This window comes from Pteropus alecto, unplaced genomic scaffold, assembly GCF_000325575.1.
Source record: "Pteropus alecto unplaced genomic scaffold, ASM32557v1 scaffold251, whole genome shotgun sequence".
NCBI classification, from domain to species: domain Eukaryota; kingdom Metazoa; phylum Chordata; class Mammalia; order Chiroptera; family Pteropodidae; genus Pteropus; species Pteropus alecto.
In genome coordinates, this window is record NW_006431048.1 from 2969133 (window position 1) to 2989607 (window position 20475).

General features: G+C 39.0%; 1 protein-coding gene across 1 annotated transcript in view; it reads left to right on the plus strand.

Annotated features, from left to right (window-relative positions):
* SEC22A (SEC22 homolog A, vesicle trafficking protein) overlaps positions 1–12483 on the plus strand; it is a 56817-nt gene extending 44334 nt beyond the window's left edge. The window contains exons 6-7 of the mRNA XM_006905572.3: positions 934–999; positions 8906–12483. Of these exons, the coding sequence (XP_006905634.1) occupies positions 934–999; positions 8906–9106 (267 nt within the window). The 3' untranslated portion in view covers positions 9107–12483. The remainder of the gene's footprint in view (positions 1–933; positions 1000–8905) is intronic.
* Positions 12484–20475: the final 7992 nt, after the last annotated feature.

Here is a 20475-nt window from a genome sequence, read left to right on the forward strand (position 1 = left end):
ATAAATGTTTTCTGTTTTAAGGTCACCTCGCTTAGGTAAGCTACTCCCCCTCTGCCTCACAGTCAGTTCTGTTGCCCAATAGCAAGTGGAAAAGGAATTTTCTCTATTATTTCATGAAGACCTGGTCACGAGGGACACTGCCAGGTCTTGTGGAAATTTTTACTGTATACAGATATTTTTTTCTAAAATAAGGGCCAAATTTAATGCTCCTCCCTGGAAGAAAGAAATTGAATGCTCCTGGTGGGCTTTATGTTCTACTTTACAAAAACATTGAAAGAAATAACAAATACCAATACTTAAGAGGAATCAAAAAGGAATAGAAAAACATGAGCTGTTACATGTTTCTATTAGTTTTCTTTTAAAAGAAATATTCTATGCATGATGTTTTTCTAGCTCAGTATGTATGATTAACTTTTTGGGATTTAGCACACTCTAGTGGACTTTTCAGGTTGTGGTTTTTATTGTTTATTTTCTTTTTCACACCATGTCAAGTGATTTTATTGGACAATTCAGTGATATCCTTACTAAATAGTAAAGTTTGTCTATTTATTTGAGTCAAGTAGTGACCCTTTTGAGCAGGACTAACTATAGGCCAACTGGGTTGTTGTACATTTTTATGTGGTTTCTTCAGTAGAGATAAGAGAGGCTTTTATATGGAAATTTTTTCCCAGTGACTTTCATCTTCTCTTGGGTAAAATGAAATTATAGGGAGGCCAAAACATAGAAGAAGACTGGTGGTTTTCCTATACCTCACACTCCTTTGTTCTTATGCTACATTTTATGTTTCCCTTTTAGGACTTGAGAATTTTATACACCACTTTGTGAAGAATTTGACCATTTGCGTATAAACGTTTTTATGTCCTATCCCAATGGATTGTTTTTGGAAATAGGCTTCTACAAGAAAAAAAGTAATTTCTTATTTTGTTTTTGCAGAGCGATGGTGAGGATTTTAATTACATCATTGCATTTTTCCTTGGAACAGCAGCCTGCCTTTACCAGGTAGGTTCTGTCCTATTTTTAGGAAACACTTTTACATTATTGTTTGTTCCAGATATCAGTTCTAATCATTGCCGTTGTCTGAGTACTTTGCCTCTCTTTTAATTTGATCCTCTGTTACCTTTGTGACCTACATCTCCATTTTGGGTGGACATAGATCCCAGAGAACTTAATGTTAATTCTGTCCTGTGTTGGGCTTCACTGGCAACATGTCATCTGCCTATGGCAGTAAAGGCTATTTCTAGATTTTGTGGCAACTGGTTATTCAGCTTCTAGACTCTGTTTATACTCCAGGCTGAGTATTTTGTACTTTTGGGATAATCCTTGAATAGGAAATAGCAAAAGTAGGATTTTAGAATATTTAATTTAGCAGTGATAATAGGATGGATTGTCAGAGCAGAAGGATTAGAAGCAAGGAAATTAGTTGGGAGGTGATTCCATTACTTCAGGCAGAAGGTAATGAGAGCCTAAACTATAATAATGCCAGTAGGGATGCAGATGAAAAGGACATTGAGAAGGAAGACTGCTAGACTTGACAGAATAGATATGAAACTTAGGAGGGTTTGTACTAGGTGATAGCGAGATGGATACTCATATTTCCAGGAAGAGAGGAGGCACCAATTTGTAGGGAAGGGAGAGGTAACCATCTCAGTTACCCAAATTAAAGGATATCTTTGCTAAAACATGTTAGAACCTTTTAATCTAGCTTTCATAAGAAACACAAGTCTCTGGTTTGCATTTAAAAAAGTTAGATTCAGGACTGAAAATATAGGGCTACCTAAAACTCTGAGGTCTCTGGTAAAATATTTTGAACATGTACATTTGTCTTTTATGTAAAGATGTATTAAAAATTTCAGTGACAGGAGTGGCTCCATAGTGTAGTGGTTAGCACTTCTGCTTTACATGCAGAAGGTCCTGGGTTCGCCCCCGCGGTGGAGCCACGGTTTCAGCCATTGAGATTCACCAGACAACCCAAGTGCGCCAAAGTGCCCCGGGTGCACGCCGTGAGCCTGTGGGAGGGGGAAGAAAAAGAAGAAAAATTTCAGTGACCCTATTTTTAAAATCCCCTAATTTTTCTTAATCATTTATATTATCTTCAGAAATTGTTTTTCTGTCAAATTCAATGTTTAATTATAACGAATGACATTTCATGCAGGAATGTAAAAACTTGTATTTGCTAATGTCACAAGTGCTTTAACATTATGAAGTATTCTTGTGTAGATTTTCTGAACTTTAATCTCTACAATCCTGTTGCATGGAATATTATCTAATTTTTTAAATCTAATTTTTGAAAATGAGAAATCCGAGGCAGTTTCAGTATTGTCCAGAGATCACATAGCCTGTTAAGTGGTGGAGTCAGGACTTAACTCTGAGTCTTCTGATTTTAAATATTGTATTCATTTCACCATATTTTGATGTCTTCTAAGCAAAATTCCTGTATTTATATAATTTTTATGATATAAAATATTTTATAACTTATAGTACGTCATAATTTTAAAGTAATGTGAGGTAAATATTAACTTTAAAATAATTTCATGAGTAATTATTGTCATAAAATGTTCTTTTGGCTGTTTTACTTTAATGAAATAATTTTAAATGCTAATAATAATAGCAAAATATATTGAGCTCTACTTTGTGCTAAGCCCTTTACATTTCTTGTACCATTAACCCTTTTCCCATTTAGAATAAAAAGTGCAGCTTGCTGCCAGCATTAATTTAGTATCACGTGTAGGAATACTACATTTTCTAGGATTTGACATTTTCAGCCATTGAGAATTATGATAGTGTGTAAATAGAAATACCATTACTAAAAACAAAATGCTGTAAATGGAATGATGTCATTTGTTTCCAAAGACTATCGATATACTAGAGTGATGCAAAAATAATAATACAATCAAGATATTTCATGGCAAACTTTGGGAATAAGGTTAGGACTGTAATCCATTAGTTGTCTGGAGGTAAATGCTGCAGCCACAAATACCACCGGCAAGTATTCTCCAGGTAAATGGTAAATGGATTAAATCCTCAGAGAGTCACACACTAATCTTATTAGCATCATCATTTTTCACTGAGGCCTACACAGTTATAGGCAGTGACTTGAATCCAGCGCTGTATGGTTCCAGAGCCAGTGTTGTTGCCTATAGATAAGCACACCTCTGTTACATTTCCCTTAACAACTCAAAGAAGTTCTAACAGTTGCCTCGTGGTGGAGCAGGTGTTCTTATACTTGAGAGAAGTAAGCAAATTCATGCCTAAAAAAAGCAAAGAACTATTTTTCTTCCCATTGACAGGCATAGAACTTCATGCTTTCCAAATATGCTGAGTAGATTGGTAATGCTTGTTTTTTTCACAGTAAAACTTAAGTTATTGTGTATTACCATATGAAATGCTCTATCTCCAGTCATCAGGATGTTTTTAATTCCCTTTAGATCATACCTCAAAGGCCACTACCACATGGTCTGTTGCTTTTTTCTCCAGGCTATGGGTACTTAAGAAGGCACAGAACTCCACCAGATATGAGTAATCTCAATATTGGCAATTCCAAGTAATAACCAAAAGATATAGAAACTAGAGACTATTCCTTTTCCCTCAACGTTTTATTTTGAAAACCTGCAGACTTATAACAGAGTTCTCAGAGTCACCAATTGTTAACATTTAGAACACTTGGTTTTTTTCTCTCTTTATGTGTGTTCATATAGTGTGTAATTTAACTTTATAAAGTTGCAGACAAATATGTATGTGTAAAGTTGCTTTTGTTATTAAACTTTTATTTCGAGAATATTATAGGTTCACATGGAGTTGTAAGAGAGATCCTATATAACCTTTACCTGGTTTCCCCCAAAGGTGCCATCTTGCAAAACTATAATACAATATCACAACTAGGATATTGATGTTGATACAGTCAAGATACTGGATACTGAACATTCCTATTACAAGAACCCCTCAAGTTGCCCTTTTATAGCCATATCCACTTCCCTCCTGCTCCTTAATCTCTGGCAACCACTAATGTGTTCATTTCTATAATTTTCTCATTTTAAGTACATTATATAAATGGAACCATGTAGTGTGAAACCTTTTGAGACTGGAGTTTTTTTACTCAGTGTAATTCTTTGGAGATTTATTCAGGTTGTTGCATGTATCAGTGGTTTGTTCCTTTTTATTGCTTAATAGGATTCCATGGTGTGGATGTATCATAGTTAATCATTCACCCATTGAAGGGCATCTGAGTTCTTTCCAGTTGTTGGCTGTTGTAAATAAAGCTGTTATAAACCTTCACATGCAGGCTTTTGTGTGAAGAGAAGTCTTCCTTTCTCTGAGATAAATGTCCAGGAGTGCAGTTGCTAGGTCATGTGATAGTTGCATGCTTAAATTCTATTAGGAGACAGACAGACTATTTTCTAGAGTGGCATACCATGTTACATTCCCACCAGCATGTGTGAGTGATCCAGTTTTCCACAGCCTTTCCAGCATTTGGTGTCATCACTATATTTCATTAGCCATTCTGATAGATATGTCATAATACTTTACTGTGGTTTTAATTTGTACTTACTTAATGGTTAATGATGTTGAACATCATTTCATAAGCTTTATGTCATCTGTATATCCTCTTGGGTGAAATGTCCATTCATGTTCTTTGCCTGTTTTCTAATTGGATTGTTTGTTTTTTAGTGTCTAGTTTGAGAATTCTTTATATATTCTAGATACGTAGTTTGCAAATACTTTCTCCTGCGTGTAGCTTATCTTTTCATCTTCTTAAGTGAGTCTTTTGCAGAGCAAAAAGTTTTAATTTTGATAGAATTCATTATATCAGTTTTTCATTTTATGAATCATGCTATGTTGTCAAGTCTAATAACTCTTTTCCTATCCCTAGATGCTGAAGATTTTCTCCTCTGTTTTTCTAAAAGTTTTGTTGTTCTGTGTTTTACATATAAGTTCATGATTCATTTTGAATTAAGTTTTGTATAAGATTGTATAAGATGTGAGACTTAGATTAGATTGAGGGTTTTTTGTTGTTTCTTGCCTGTGGTCAGATGGCCAATTGTTCTAGCACCATTTGTTGAAAAGGCTATTTTTTCTTCACCAAGTTGGTTTTGCATCTTTGTCAAACATCAGTCGGGCATATTCGTGTGGGTCTATTTTGGGGTTCTGTATTCTGCCCCATTGATCTATGTGTCTGTCCCTCTGCCAGTACCACATAGTTCGATTACTGTAGCTATATAATATTTATTAAATTCCATTTTCTTAATAGTTATAGAGCTACTCAAATTATCTGTTTCATAATACATGAATTGTGGTAGTATGTGTTTTAAGACATAGTGGTCCATTTCATCTGTTATCAGATTCCTGTGCACAGTTGGTTGCAGTGTCCTCTTACTGTCCTTTTGATGTCTGTAGGATCTGTAGTGATATTCTGTGTCATTTCTCATACTGGTAATTTGTATCTTTTTTTGTCAGTCTTGTTAATTTCATTGGTCTTTTAAAAAACCTGTTGTTTTATTGTTTGTTTTCTATTTTCAATTTTATTGATTTCTGCTCTTACCTTTATTATTTCCTTCCTCATACTTGCTTTGGGTTATCTGGCTCTTCTTATTCTAGGTTCTTGGGAACTTAGATAATCAATTGGAGAATTTTCTCTTTTTTAATATGTAGATTGTGTCATAAATTTCCCTCTTAGCACTTCATTATCTGCATTCCATAAATATTGATATGTTGTATTTTTATTTTCATTTAATTCAGTGTATTAAAAAATTTTTTTCCTTGTGGCTTTCTCTTTGACCTATGGATTACTTAGTATTATGTTGTTTAGTTTCCTAATATTTGGAGATTTTCAAATTTTCTTTCTATTATTGATTTATAGTTTGATTCCATTGCGGTTGGAAATCACACTCTCATCTCAGTTCTTTTCTATTTATTGAGGTTTATTCTATGGCCCAGAATATGGTCTATCTTAGTATTCTAGGCACGCTGGAACAGAACATGTATTCCACTGTAGTTGAGTGAATGGTCTATAAATGTTGATTAGATTCTTTTGGTTGATGGTGTTTTTTTCTGTATCCTTGGTGATTTTCTCTCTAGTTCTATCAGTTGTTGAGAGAGGGGTATTGAAGTTTTCAGCTATAATTGTGGATTTGTGTATTTCCCATTTCTGTTCTATTAGTTTTTGTTTTGTGTATTTTGTAGCTCTTTTTTTGGTTCATACACATTTAGGATTGGCATGTCGTCTTGGTGGATTGATCCATTTATCATTAGGTAATATCCCTCTCTGTCCCTGGTTATTTTCTTAGAAATGTTTTTTATATTTATCTGATATTAATGTGGGCACTCCTTTATTTTGATTGTTTGCATGCTATATCCTTTTCTATCATTCTACTTTCAGCTTGCCTATATCATTTGAAGTAAGTTTCTGCTAGGCAGCAGAGTTGATTTAGGTTTCTAAACCCACTCTACTAATCTCCATCTTTTAATTGCTGTATTTAAGCCATTACATTTAATGTAATTATTACTGTTACCACTTAAATCTGCCATCTTATTTTTTGTTTTCTATTTTCAATTTTTATGTTTTCTTTTTCCTATCTTCCTGTGGGTTACTTGAACATTTTTGTTAGAACTCCATTTTTATTTATCTAAGAGTGTTTTGGGGTATATCTCTTTGAACAGCTTTTTAAATGGTATTGCATTTATATATACTTATCGCAGTTTTCTGATGTTGTCATTTTACCCATTCAGGCGAAGCATAGAAACTGTATGTCCCTTTTATGTCCCTTTGCCCTCCTCTATTTATAATATAATTGTCTTAAATATTTCCCCTACATATATTTAGAATCACACCAAACAGTGCTATAATTTTTACTTCAGCTATTGAACATAATTTAGAAAACTCAAGAGGAGGAAGAGAATCCATTATATTTACCTATAGTTTTCCTTACTGTGTTCTCTTTGCTGTCCCAGTGTTCCATGGTTTCTCCATGGTTTCTTCTTTTATTGTTTCCTTTCTATTTAGAGAACTTCCTTTAGCCATTCTTTTAGGGTACATCTCTAGGCGACAAATTCTCTTAGTCTTCTTCCACCTGAGAATGTCTTTATTTTCCCTCTTGCAAGATACTAATTACAAAGAGAAAAATAGTAACTTCACAGTGGAGAAACCTGTCAGACACCACCTGACCAGGAGATCAGAGTTAACATCATCAGCAATAAGACATCTTGCTTATCACCTCTGTGGTATTCTCACCAAAACTGCATCTTCACTTCAATCTTGAGAAAATATCAGACAAACCAGAATTAAAGGACATTCTGATCAGTACTGTTCAAGAATTTCAAGGTCATGAAAAACAAAGACTTAAAGAGCTATTACAGATTTGCAGAGACATGACAACTAAATGCAATATAGAATCCTGGATTGGATTCTGGACTAGAAAAAGGGCCTCAGTGGGACAACTGGCAAAATAAAGTCTGTAGATTAGTTAATAATATTGTATCAATGTTCATTTCCTTATTTGATGATTATACTATGGTTTTATAAGAGGATAACATTAGGGGGAGCAGGGTGAAGGGTATACAGGAAGTCTACTATTTTTGCAACTTTTCTAAGTCAGATTATTTCAAAAGAAAAGGTTATTTTTTTCAACTTTTTTTTTACACAATGCATATCACTTAGGTAAAAAAAAAAAAAAAAATACACAATGCATATAACTTAGGTAAAAAAAAAAAGTGCTTCCCATTCATTTTGCTTGGATAGCAGTCTTCCTTTTAAGTAAACAAAGTCCTCATTTCTACATGAATGAAACACATTTAACTGAACATTTCCACATTCTTTCTGCATTGTGGCAAACACCCTTCCAGTACTGAAGGCTGGATACAATTCCACACAGAGACCTCTGCTTCTTTCATAAGACTTTGTGATCACATATAATTCCAGTTTTACCAGACTGAGAATTTTAGATACCTTCTAGAAAACAGCTCATTCAACAAATTTTTAATGCGTACTTTTATGTATCAGGCACCATTCTGGGCACTGGAGATAAATGAGTGAACAAAACAAAAACCTCTCATGAAGCTTTGATTCTATCGGAAGAATATAGATGACAAAATAAACATTTTTAAAGTATGTTTATAATATGGGAGGAAAAATGAAGCAGGAAAAGGCAAATGCCTTAGGGTAGATAGGGGGAGTACTTTCTTTACTGTATCTTCCAAGATAGTTCTCATTGCATTCTCTGTCCCCTTTTTCTGTTTTATCTTTTTCAGGACACAACTATTTGATATTATATGTATAAAATGTTTGTAATCTTTTTCTCTCCACTAGAATGTAAGCTCCAAGTGAACAAGGCTTTTATTTGTTTACTTAATACTAGGGAACAATGCCTGACTTATAGCAGGCTCTCAATAAACATCCGATGAATGATTTCTCCCTCAAATCTTCACTCAGATCCTGCTAGCTTAATTCATTGCACTGAATGGGAGATCAGTAAATATTTGTTGGTTTCAGTAATATTCATATTCAGTTATAGAAGAGTCCGTTTTGCTAAATGACTTATTTGAGCTTTTTCTACTTTCCTGATGTGAAAATGAGAGATAGAACTGTCAGACTCTGAGAATGATTCTCGGTTTCCTGTCACTTGAGGAATGTCCAGCCTATTTGCTAGGGAGTCATCCAATTATTCCTCCATTTTGAATATGATAGAAAATATTTTTTCTTTTGAAAAATGAAAAACATGAAAAGCCTATTTTCCTTTCAAGCTGTGGAGCTTTCATAGCTGAGTATCTCGATGTTACATTATCTATCTTTAGATGAAAAATCCCCTTATTCCACTCTCATTTTTTACTCTGTAGCCTGTTACAATTATATAGCAGAAGCATCTTTTCCTTTTCCTATAACCCTAATCATCTCTCATTTTTATATTTTGAACAGTGTTATTTACTTGTCTACTATACCGGCTGGCGGAATGTCAAATCTTTTTTGACTTTTGGCCTAATCTGTCTATGCAACATGTATCTCTATGAACTTCGCAACCTCTGGCAGCTTTTCTTTCACGTGACTGTGGGAGCATTTGTTACACTACAGATCTGGCTAAGACAAGCCCAGGGTAAGGCTCCTGATTATGATGTCTGACACCATCCTTCAGACTTACTGCCTTGACGTCTGGGGAAAAGGAGGGAGCATATCTTAACTGCCACTGTGATGAAGAAACTGTTCACCGCAAACAAGAAGCTCTGCTTTCTTTCTCTCCAACTGTCCTTTTTGTTTTAAGTCAGCATGGCATGCCTGTGAGCATGCAATATCTGCTAGGCAAACTCCTCTCAGAAGAATGCCAGCCATGAGGATTTTTACTCAGAAGAGAAGACTTCTCTCTGCAGGACTGTAAAAGTGGGAGAAGAGTCAGATGCCATTGGAAGACCTGACCAGCATTCCTGAATCCTCACTGAAGAGTTCAATCAAAAAATATTGATCTTTCGAGGATTAAGCAGGAACTCTACAACCTGGGTTTGCCTTTGTGAGGCATTAGTATAGACCAAATAAAAAGATGCTGTAGTAAATTAGAAAATTTATGTTTAAAACATTACTTGCTAAATATCAGATTATTTGCACATTTATGGTACCATGAGTTTATCAAGTCCAGGATGGTATGGAATTGGTTCTTTTTCCTTTTATATTTTTGCTTGAATCTTAACTCTGGGAATCACCTGATGTAGGAGAGGCTTTGGTGAGCTCATCTCTGGAACATCACAAGTATTGAAAATAGAGTGACATATGTTTCCTTTCTAGACTACGTTGGTAGTTTCTTTTGAAATCACTTAAAAATATGATTTATTAGACTAACTAATAGCTCGTTTCTCAAACTTTAATCACTTGAGAACTACATGTACTGTTATTTACTTAATATTTGTCTTTTAAATTTTTAAATATTTTAAAAAGGAACTAATTCTTCTGAGTGGAAACCCAGCATCAGTTTGCCATAAATAAAAGGTAACTACAAAATAAATAAAACAAAAAATGTTACTAAATTCTAGCCAAATGCTAATGCCTGCCAAGGCTCTGAATCCCAGAAGCCTGCTCTTTACATGTTGCAGCAAGAGAGGTGCTACCCAGCACCAAATAGGGATCTCTCTGTGGAATTATCAGGAGGATAAAATATATATATATATATTATATATATATAAAGGGAATGACATTCTCACTGTGATTCAGTATTGTCTAATTTAGTTGTGTACCACCTAAAATCATCTTGTGTGCCACTGGTGGTATGGAATCTGAACTGTACTGAGATATCAGAAGGTGACTTTTCTCCCAGCAACTCTTATTTCATGGTTGAGGAGTGAAGCACCCAGTATCTTAGAGCTTACTTGCTTTTTGATAACATTATAAAAATTGTTCAAAGAGTTACGAATTAATATAGGAAGCATAGTTTTGATTTCATTAGCAAAATGTACAACTCTGCTGGTTTTGGAAGTCACCTTCATGCATGATTTCCTTTTGTTTTTTAAAGGAAAGATTGTAAACAAGGAATTCATAAGGTACTAAAATTTGATATCTAGAAGAAACAGTGGACCCATTACATGTAATTCATGTTATAGGATATATTTATTAAACAGAAGAAATAGTCCAGAGGAGTAAAATCATTGAGCTGCCTTGTTTGCCTGAATGAATATACATATGTAGGTATGTTGACAACTATAAAATCTTGCTTAACTAGGACTTTTTTTTGCTACACTCTCCTTTTAGGAGAATGAGGCAAAAAGAAGATAATAAGCTTATGATATCAGGGATTTATTTAAAATAAGAAGCTCCAATTTACTCCAATTTTCTGCCTCAGGCAAAACTGCACAGAAATTATGTACGTTCTGAGAGATACCCCAAGGTACCACATGATCCTAAATCAGCAAAATAAAATTGACTAATGTTTGGCATTTTGTACTTACTGAGCCAGGAAAGTGAAGTGGCTCAGTTTAGAAAGGTTTTTCTAAACTAATGGTTAAAATGAGAACAGTTTTCTTGTAAATAGTCAGTTAACCAGGAAGTTGGAACATTCTGGTTAATTGCGATTTTGCTATAGATATTTTATAGCTCAATTTGGTTCTCTTTATCACTGAATTATTGAGTTATAATGTTTGGTATTTGGATCCATTCATCAAGGACACTTGAAAACTCACCAGCTATCTTTAAAGGCTTAATTTTTTTTTGGTTTTGTTTGTTTGTTTTTTCACCAGCTTTTTTGGAAAAGAGGCTGTTTACATCTTAATGTAAAGAAAATGAAAACAGGTATAAATAACGTTTTATGCATAGAAATGCTTTCTTTCATTATTTGGAACATGCATCTCTGAGTGTTTATAGTAAATTTCCCTGCCTCTATCTTGTTGTTTCCAAAGAAACTATGAATTTGGAAAGAATCACATGGGCCTGTAATGTGTATGATAGTAATATCTTGCATTTATGCCACAGTTTTACTTCTAAGAGCAGGTCTGCATTTACCTCATCATAACGAGGTTTGTGGTGTAGAGGAAGTAGTAGTTGCCCTGCTATGAAGGGGGAAACTAAGGTAATTAGGTGTTAATGATTGACCTGGGGTCCTAGAGCCACACACACACACACAACTTCTAATCTCAGCCCAGAGCTCCAATGGAAACTAATGAAGATGACTAAAATTATATTCAGGGAATATGTCTGTTCTTGGTAAAATCAAGGAATTGGGGACTTCTTAATGAGCTCAGGACTGCTATTGTTAAATCTAGGTGTATGATATCTTACTTGAGGTAATTCTGAAATACTGTTTTTTGATTAAGAGCAAAGATACTCTCTTTTATATCCTAGAAGAAATTGCAATATTTGCTTGTTTTTTTGATCTGTATTTGAAATGTACTTATACCTAGCCTCTTTCCCAAAAGATTTTGAAGCAGCATGCTAAGCAAGAAAGGACATATACAATATTGTTAATAAACTATGAAAAGAAAGGGGAGAAAATCAAGATCAATAAAAATGTAAGGAAGGGTGAACACGTTATTTTCAGGTGTAAAATTTGACTCATGAACTTCCCGGAAGTCAAGGCTAGAAGAGAAATGAGTTTCCATTGCTTAAACTGTAAGTCAAAGTATGCCAGTTCCTCAGCAGACTTCTCCCTGAATTCTGGTGAATATATTCACGCTCACGGGTCCTGTGAAATGTTAAAATTGAACGAAATCCTCAATTATTTTGTGCACATTTGTATATTTTGTTTGCGCCTTGCATCCTCAACATGTTACCAGCTTTCAAAGGTTTTCATTTCAGGATATTTTTATGTGATCAATAGAGGATTTTGTACTCAAAAATAAGAATTCTTATCCTAAGCTAAGAACATATATCTGTGTTAAAGCTTGAAAATCCATTCGAGACAAATGCCTGGAGATGTGGATAACTTTACCCAACTTTGTAATTTCATAACATATAAAGTAATTGTGCTTCCCTCGGATTAGCACATTTATTTTGTATTAAATGTGATATTTTTCACAGTGGAATCTAGTCTGGAGAAACGCATGGCTCCATTTGTATAGGCCATTTCTACAATCTCATTAGACTCCCGATTTGTCAGGTCTCCACAGAGACCTGATTTATCATATGAGCAAGCCTTAACCGCCATGTCACAGAAGTGCTTCCTCTTGAGGTTAGCTGCCCACCAAAAGGCATTTGCTTGACCTTTATTCCAGAACGTTTACTAAGTAACCCAAGGACGCACTCTGAGCTATTGCATTTCCGAGAGAGAGAGAGAGAGAGAGAGAGAGAGAGAGAGAGAGAGAGAGAGAGAGAGAGAGGGGGAGTGGGTGTGGGTGGGGGTGTGTGTGTGTGTGTGTGTGTGTGTGTGTGTGTGTGTGTGTACCTTCTTGGTTATTTTAACAGACTTTTCGTTCACTTTAAGATTTAGAGTTATCATAGAGTATGTGGTAAAAGAACAAATTATTTCAAAAGCAGCCACCACTCAGACCAAATTGAATGCTTAGCCCCACCACAAATTACAGGTCGCTCTTCAGGGGTGCATTTTTTTTTGTCGGTGATCAAGCCTTTGTATTTTCTTCTGTTTTATTATCGCTAAGGAAATGGAGTCTTTCTACCAAATATCAGGGTAGTAAGTAAAATTAAACCTGATTTTTGGTTTAAACTGGCTTTATTAATAATCCTAGCTAAAAGTTATTAAATCTCTCCACCTCCATGGGTTACAAATGAGTTTGTATATAAGGGCTGCATCAGCTGAGAAATTAACTCTTCTAGTATTATTGATTAGCGTTAGAGGGTTCTGATCGCCTTCATCAGTGTTCTGGGACTCCTGTTGAATGCTGTCAGCCTCCTGTTTGAGCATCGAGCTTTTCAAAAAGAAGCAGCATTGTGTGGCTGCCACTCTCATAACACGTCTTTCTTGAGTGGCCAGGCTTTCTAGGTTACTTTATTTAGCAGGTGAAATTACAACATCGAAGCACTGCATGCTTGGAAGCCATGTGGTTTGTATCCTCCTTGCTTGTTAACAGTGAGTGCTGTTGACATGTGTGCACACATTTCTTCTGCATTGGCAGTGCTGGTGTGTAATAAATAGTCTCGGCACAATTGGAGACTGTAGGAAACTCAAGGAGAGAACAGATTTAGTTCTCAAAGAGTCCCTGAAAGCAGTACCCTAGCCTTACAAATTGTTCCTGATGTTTCCTTGGCAACAAACAGCATTTTCAGCCCAACCTCCCCCACGGCTCACATTTGCCCTTTTCTCCTGCATCCCAGAGCAGAGCAATGCAAGTGTCACATTCAGGCTCCAGCTAACAAACAGGATTCATACATTCCATTTCCCATGTGCTCCCAGCAGCCCCTCCCTAACTCTGCCTTGGTCACTTGTCTACTTTGTGCCAATGCTTTTCTTTGAGGCAGGTTGTCAAACCTTGTCTAAAAGTGAACAAACTTTTTCCCTTGTACTCTGAATTCCTCCAATGCCTAGGACAAATGATAAGAATGCTCATTAGCACATTTCATGGACCGGTGCTAGGTCCTCCTACATAGTTCATCCTTGTGGCATCTGGGGCTAGAATCGGGTAGGGGAGTCTCTCATTCTCACTCATGGAAACAGACTCACAGTCAAACCTGGGGTTCAGGTTTAAACGATTCAAAATTTGGTGCTCATTTTCCTGTGCCACAGAGACTCTCAGAAAATAGATATGTGTATGAGAGAGAGGAGTAGGGAGAGAGAACGAGAACCACTGGGCCTTACTGTCATAGCAGCAGTGAGAACAGACAAAGCTGAAGTGGAGAGCAAATGGCACTTGTGTATGCTAAACATCTCATCCTCACAGAAAGCGTTCATGAAGGCTTTCTATTTTATAGATGACGCACTTGAGGCCTAAAGAAGTTAAGCAATTTGACCACAGTCCCAATCTCACCCACATGGTGGCACCAGGATTTCTATCCAGATTAGTCTTACTCAGAACTCATGCTCTTAACCACCATGTAATAGCAATCTAGGCAACATGGAAATATGTTGAATCATATAAAGAATATACGTTGGAATGTGAGTATTCTAGATTACTTTTTTAGTAAAAGAGATCAGGTCAGTGCTAACTCCTACAATGTAAATGTCCTAGACTGAATAAAAGAGTTTCCTAAAATTCCTACGACAGTGACAGGACAGATGGCTGCAAGAGATATGATAAACCTTAAGTGTGTCTTAGATTTTAGGGCAATGAGGTATACAGTTTAGTCTTTGTAGTAAAACTCACTCATGGAATAAATCTTAATACAGAATGTTAAAGCTTCATTGGTGATTCCTGTGTTAAAAACACTTTCTAGCTGAAGGCCGGAATAGATTGGTTCTTTGCTATGAAGTGATTTCATGGAAATTTTGCTTTAAGTGATCTATATATCTGAAAATATTAAACAAAAAACAAAGGTAACTATTTGCAATATCCAGTAGTGATTGAATTTGGAGCCAGACTCCCTGGCTGTCCCTTTTATTGGCCTTGTGACATCAGCAAGTCAGGTAACCTCTTTTCTCATCTGTGAAGTGGGGATAATAGTAGTTTGGGCAAAGCATTGAGTCAATGAACAGGAAGCGCTTCGAACAGCATTTTATCACACTGTAGTCATGTTTGTGTCTCTCTTCCTTTCGAGATAGTAAGTCAGTTAAATTGCAAATGCCCCCAAGTATAATAAATCATAGCACTGAGCTTTTCAGAAATTGCCAGGTTAATTGAGGATCCTGTCGAAATATCTAGCAGGTAGGTAGGTGACCTGCCCTAGCAAGCTCTTGTGTGCAGACTTTGGGGCAGGGCACATGGCACACTAGAAGAGAGAAGGGAATTGAGGGGACTCACGCTGGCCAAATGCCTGCTGTGTGTTAGGTGTTTTACATACAGAAGGTTATGTGAGCATGACAAATTCCATCTGAGTAAGGAAGCAGGTTTAAGTCCCTGATGTCACACAGCCTGGAAGTGGTAAACTGGTCTCCAGGACCCCACTGTCCCAGGCACTGGAGCTCTGTCAAATGGGGAAGTTGCCTCCGGGTACCTCACCTAATCTAGTGTGGCCCCATCATCCTTTACTTTGAACATTCTAATCTTATCTATCGAGCAGTCTTGGATGGCAGCCACCCTAGTGCCCACCACTCTGTAAGAGTGTGTGTGTGTGGTCTGCGCATTAAAGGAAGTCAGGGGTGGGGAGGGCAGCCAGCAGCCTTCAACTCACAATTTGGAAATATATAGGGGTCGGGGATGTAGGGGCTCAAGACACTCTTAAAAAGCACAGATGCAACGTGGCTTTCAAAAGATTAATCTGAAGTAGAAAGCACCCCTCACTCCCGAAAAGCATCCCATGTGAGCCAGGAAGTGCCATTCTAGCTAACAGTCAATGTAGATAAGCAAATTTTGCAAAATTGGAGAGTAGGTTAAAATAACCAGAGATGCTGACAAACCAGAGTTCCAGGCAGGTCTAAATTAGAAACTGGCTGAAGCGGGGGAAAAAAGTGATGAGGCCCCTAATGGATTCCAGTGAGAATTCTTTAAATTCATGGGCTTAATAGACCAGTGATACGAAAGTGGCCTTGGGGATGAATATGTGCTTGCCAAGTGAGGGGGTGGTTCAGCAATGCTCACTAGAAACAAATGGGCCAGTGAGGTTTGGGGCTGACAAGCCAGTGGAGATGATGCCTCCTTTACTTCAGCCTTAGATGAATCCTTTTCCTCTTCCTTATAGCCTTTTCCCCCCAACCCGTCTTTTTGGACCCTCTGCTTGCCCTGTGAGCCTACATGGATCTCTACCCACCCCTCCCTACTGCATGGATCAGGGCCCTGGATAGGAAAGGACTCCAGGCCATGGTGCTGTCATGCAGGGCAGCTGCTGCTACGGGCTTTGTGTCTGGAGGACAGTAATTTTCGCCTTGGTTTGAAGGGGATCTTCCCACAGATCACCCATGACACAATGCTGTCATCTCATTTGTCTCTGCTTTTGGCTCTAAAATCTTAGAATTCTTAATTTGATTGATTTCGTTTGCAACATACATGTGGTCTGGCACTTGAAGATCAGATGAAGAGTTACACAAGTATTTAGAATCAGAGAAGCCAGAGAGGAGGAGACCTTGGAGATAGTCATTCCAATGGCCGGCTGCAATTGGCTTTGTTCTTGTGCCTGTCTTGCGAAGCGGTGACTCTGTGTGGAGAAGGAAAGATAGGCAAGAGGATAGCAAATATACTTATCCTCCTAAGACTAAGAGGAAGAACACCAGCAAAGGGCTTTTTAAAAAATCTGGAAGCGTAAGAAAAGCTACAGTACTATCGTAATTGGATCTCATCTGTTGTCCACCTTGAAGAATGGTGAGCCCTCTGTTCTGCCAAGATCATTAGCACCTAGCCAGATTGGCACACTGGACAGTAGTGCCTGTGGGCTATACAGCCTTTGTCCTGGAGTAGAGTATCAACAGCTGCAGAGGACACATCAGTCCTTTCTCCCACTGCCTCCTAGGCCTGGTGAGGGGAAGCACAAGAAAGTGTGTGTGGAGCTCTTTATACACTGGGAAGTTCATCCAAATGGCAGGGGTTGGGGCATAGTAGTCTCTGGTCCACTCTTCCCTTCCCTCACCCTCAGCCCCACAGGTAATACCAGCCCTTCCAACTCTCCTGACACCTGTGCTAAGTAAGTGCTGCTTGCCTCCGCCAGCATGTCCCAGCCTTCTCAAGACAATATGTACAGTTTATTCTCTTCAGTGTGAAGTTGTTTTGATGTGGACAGATTCAAAAGCTGTAAGTTTGCAGTGTTTGTCCCTGCCATCATAGTTTTCTTGTTCAGGTGACAGTGAGAATCTACTCAGCACTACTTTTGAGCGCTGTATATCCCAATGCCCAAGTGATTTCCTGCCCTGCACTGGCACGGGTTCAATATCTTTTCCAGAGTCTGGGAAGTTCATTTTCTGTCAATTAGCAACTCATGGTCAGATTGCAGCATAAAACTGATTTTTTATGTGAAAACTATAGCTCTAGGCATCATTTAACTATATGCCACTCAAGTGATAATTTTGGAAAAGCTCTGTAACTGTATTTACAACTTAGGAAGTCTTACAGTAAGGTGGCCACCTGGTGAGTACTGAGCTTCTGCCTCCTCAGGGCACCAAGGCTCACTGTGCCTTCCCACTGACTTATTGGTAACTCCCCCCTACAATCAAGTCATCACCATGTTGTGTAAAGTCTGGTGTTGGTTTTAGTGGTCTTTGCTGTCAATGGGCATTAGAGGTGTTCCAAACTCACCCCACACATCGACAGCATCTTTTCTAGTAAGTTTTGCTAATTAACATTCTAGGCACGGGTCTGCTTTTGGAAGCAAGCATGACTCTAAAGGGAGAAACAAATGTGATCTGTGGCATTAGCGCGGTGGAGATGGGGCTGGAAGGGCTTAGGAAGGTTCTGCGCTGCACGGCCCGGTGCCTGTGTGTGCGTGTGGTTTCCTGGGGCCCGCCTGAGGGCTTGGTCTCCACCAGCCACAGCAGGCGGGGAGTTCTTCAGGAGTTGAGGTCCCTACTTAGACTGATTGGCCCCTAAAATTTAGCCTGCCTTATCATTTGATCTCCTTTTTTTTTAAGTTTATTGGGGTAACATTGGTTAATACGATAATATAATTTTCAGGTGTACATTATAATTTGACATCTATATATTCTATTGTGTGTTTACCACCCAAAGTCCAGTTTCCTTCAGCTACCATATATTTGATCCTCTTTACCCACTTCACCCTCCTCCCTCCTCACCCACCCCCTTCCCTCTGGTAACCACTAGTCCATTGTCCATGTTGATCTCCTTTTCTGATGCACTCCAGCCTGAAAACTGCCGAGTTAAACACTAGTCCTGTGCGATTATATCCTTCACCACACCGTTTGAAGTCCTAATGACGTCCATTCTCTTTGGAGCAGGAGGCCTGCCTATGCACAGCAAGACTGCCACATCTATATCCCCATGTGTCCCCATTATTGCAGTGAAGCCAGTGAAGTCTCTTTCACTGGCTCCTTCATTTACACTTGTGTTCAACCTATTTTGACCAAGCCCCTCTGGTCTGATTTCCTGAACCCTGCATCTGATGGGTGCAGCAGGCAGAAACTGCTGAAAGGGCCCCGTCTTCCCACCACCTTTCCCTTCCTCTAGGGAGAAGAGTGCTGGGGCTTAGCAGACAGGCCTGCTTTGAATCTCATCTCTGTTCATTTCCAGCTGTGTGGCCTTAGACAAATAACTCAAACTCTCTGTGCCCATTCCTTCAGTGAAATGAGGTAGCCAGGAAGATTCCATGAGATGTCTGTATGGTGCTTCTCTGTGTCTGGTACACAGAGAGTGCTCAATAAATGGTAGTCATCATTTGAGCTCTCCAGATCAAATCCGTTCACCTCCGGCCTAGACCTCCCTTCTGACCTCTTTTGGTCCTTTCAGTGACCTGCGTTCTTTCCTGTGTTTTCAACTTTGTTTTCCTTAGCATAGAAACATGTTTGACTAGCTTGTTTTAAAAAATCCTCCCCTGGAACCTGGATCTTTACTGGTTCTATCCTCAATCCATTGTCCTCTTCACTCCTGGTCCCTCACCTCATCTCTTCGCTCTTCGGCCTCCTGCACGTGGCACCTGCCCCCCACTCGCAGTCCAGTGAACCGACTCTTGCCGAGGTCACCAGTGTTCTCCCACCTAGACACCAGGACGACTGCAATCTTCAGTCGACATCCTCCTGATGGCCACGTTCCGTCCCGCACTGAGCTGGGGTCTCTGCCTTCCGAGGCTCGCTCTCTAGTGCCCCACCAAGGGCTGAGCACACTGTTCTTCATACCAGAACTAGGCCCCCCAGCCCAAGCCGCAAATCAGACCAGGACACATTACCAGTGAAAGTGTTTAATAGTTAAATTATTTAAATAGACTTTTCAATTTCCATGGGAAATCATAATCGTATCCGTTTTTGCAAGAGCAGGAATAAAAAGAGTGCACACCCCATAGAGGGAATGAAGAGCTAGCACTGCACTTTGTCACCAGTCACTGCTGGGAGAGGAAGGATGGGCCCCCACAAGGCCGGCGGGGTCATGACAACAAGGGGAACACGCGAGGAACTTGGCACACACACTTACTCAGGTTGGAAGCAAGACGAAAACCCAGCACCACTGGCGGGTGATGGGGAGGGGCAGGGGACTGAAGAACGACACGTGGAGAAAGCCAGCCCCTGGCAATGGGGGCAAGAGGGCCGGTGCAGGACTCAGAATGGAGCAGCAAAAGCGCCAACAGACTCAGGCTGGCAGTTTTAGGTCCGTAAGCTTTGTTTCTCAGAGTTGTGTTCAAATCGGGGGTGGGCAATGGTGTGTGGAAAGGGTAGGATGGGGCTAGTGTCCAGTTAGAGGTGGTGCAGGTGGGCATCAAAGTAATGTTTCAGCAGCTGGCATATAGCTGCCAACTCACCTCCTTCGAGCTCGTGTTGGAGATGAGAATAATTCTGCCCTGAGAAGCAATGAAAAGATGTGGGCACAGGCCCTAAGGATTCCGTTTGACTCTATCTCTATGATAGTCTATCATTTCCCAAATGCCTCCCTAGTAGGGTATAAAAATAGAATTTTTTTCTTGGTATATTTAACTGATCCCTCCTCAAAAAACAAAAACCAGACAACAAAATTTCTGTTAGCTTTGCCCTGGGGACGCTGATGCTGGGCTCTACCCTTTCCTCTGTCTGGTTTGCAGGTGGAGGGCGAGGCCACCCCATCCGCATTCTCTAAACCTGAGGGCTGCCCATTATGTTCCTAAGTATGAGGGATCATCTCTGTAGAGAGCCACCTTGGCCAACTGAGAAAGCCAGGCGGGCTTCCTCACACCCCCATGCTGGCTGAGCACCAAGGGCCATCCCTGAGCTCTCTCTGCAGGCAGCAAACGGCTGACATCTCAGCAAGTGGAAGGATCTACAGTGGCCATGCTATCTGCTGCAGGTTGAGGCTACTTCCCTTGGTTCCAACTCAGCCTGAGATGGGAAAGCAGCTTTTTGTTTT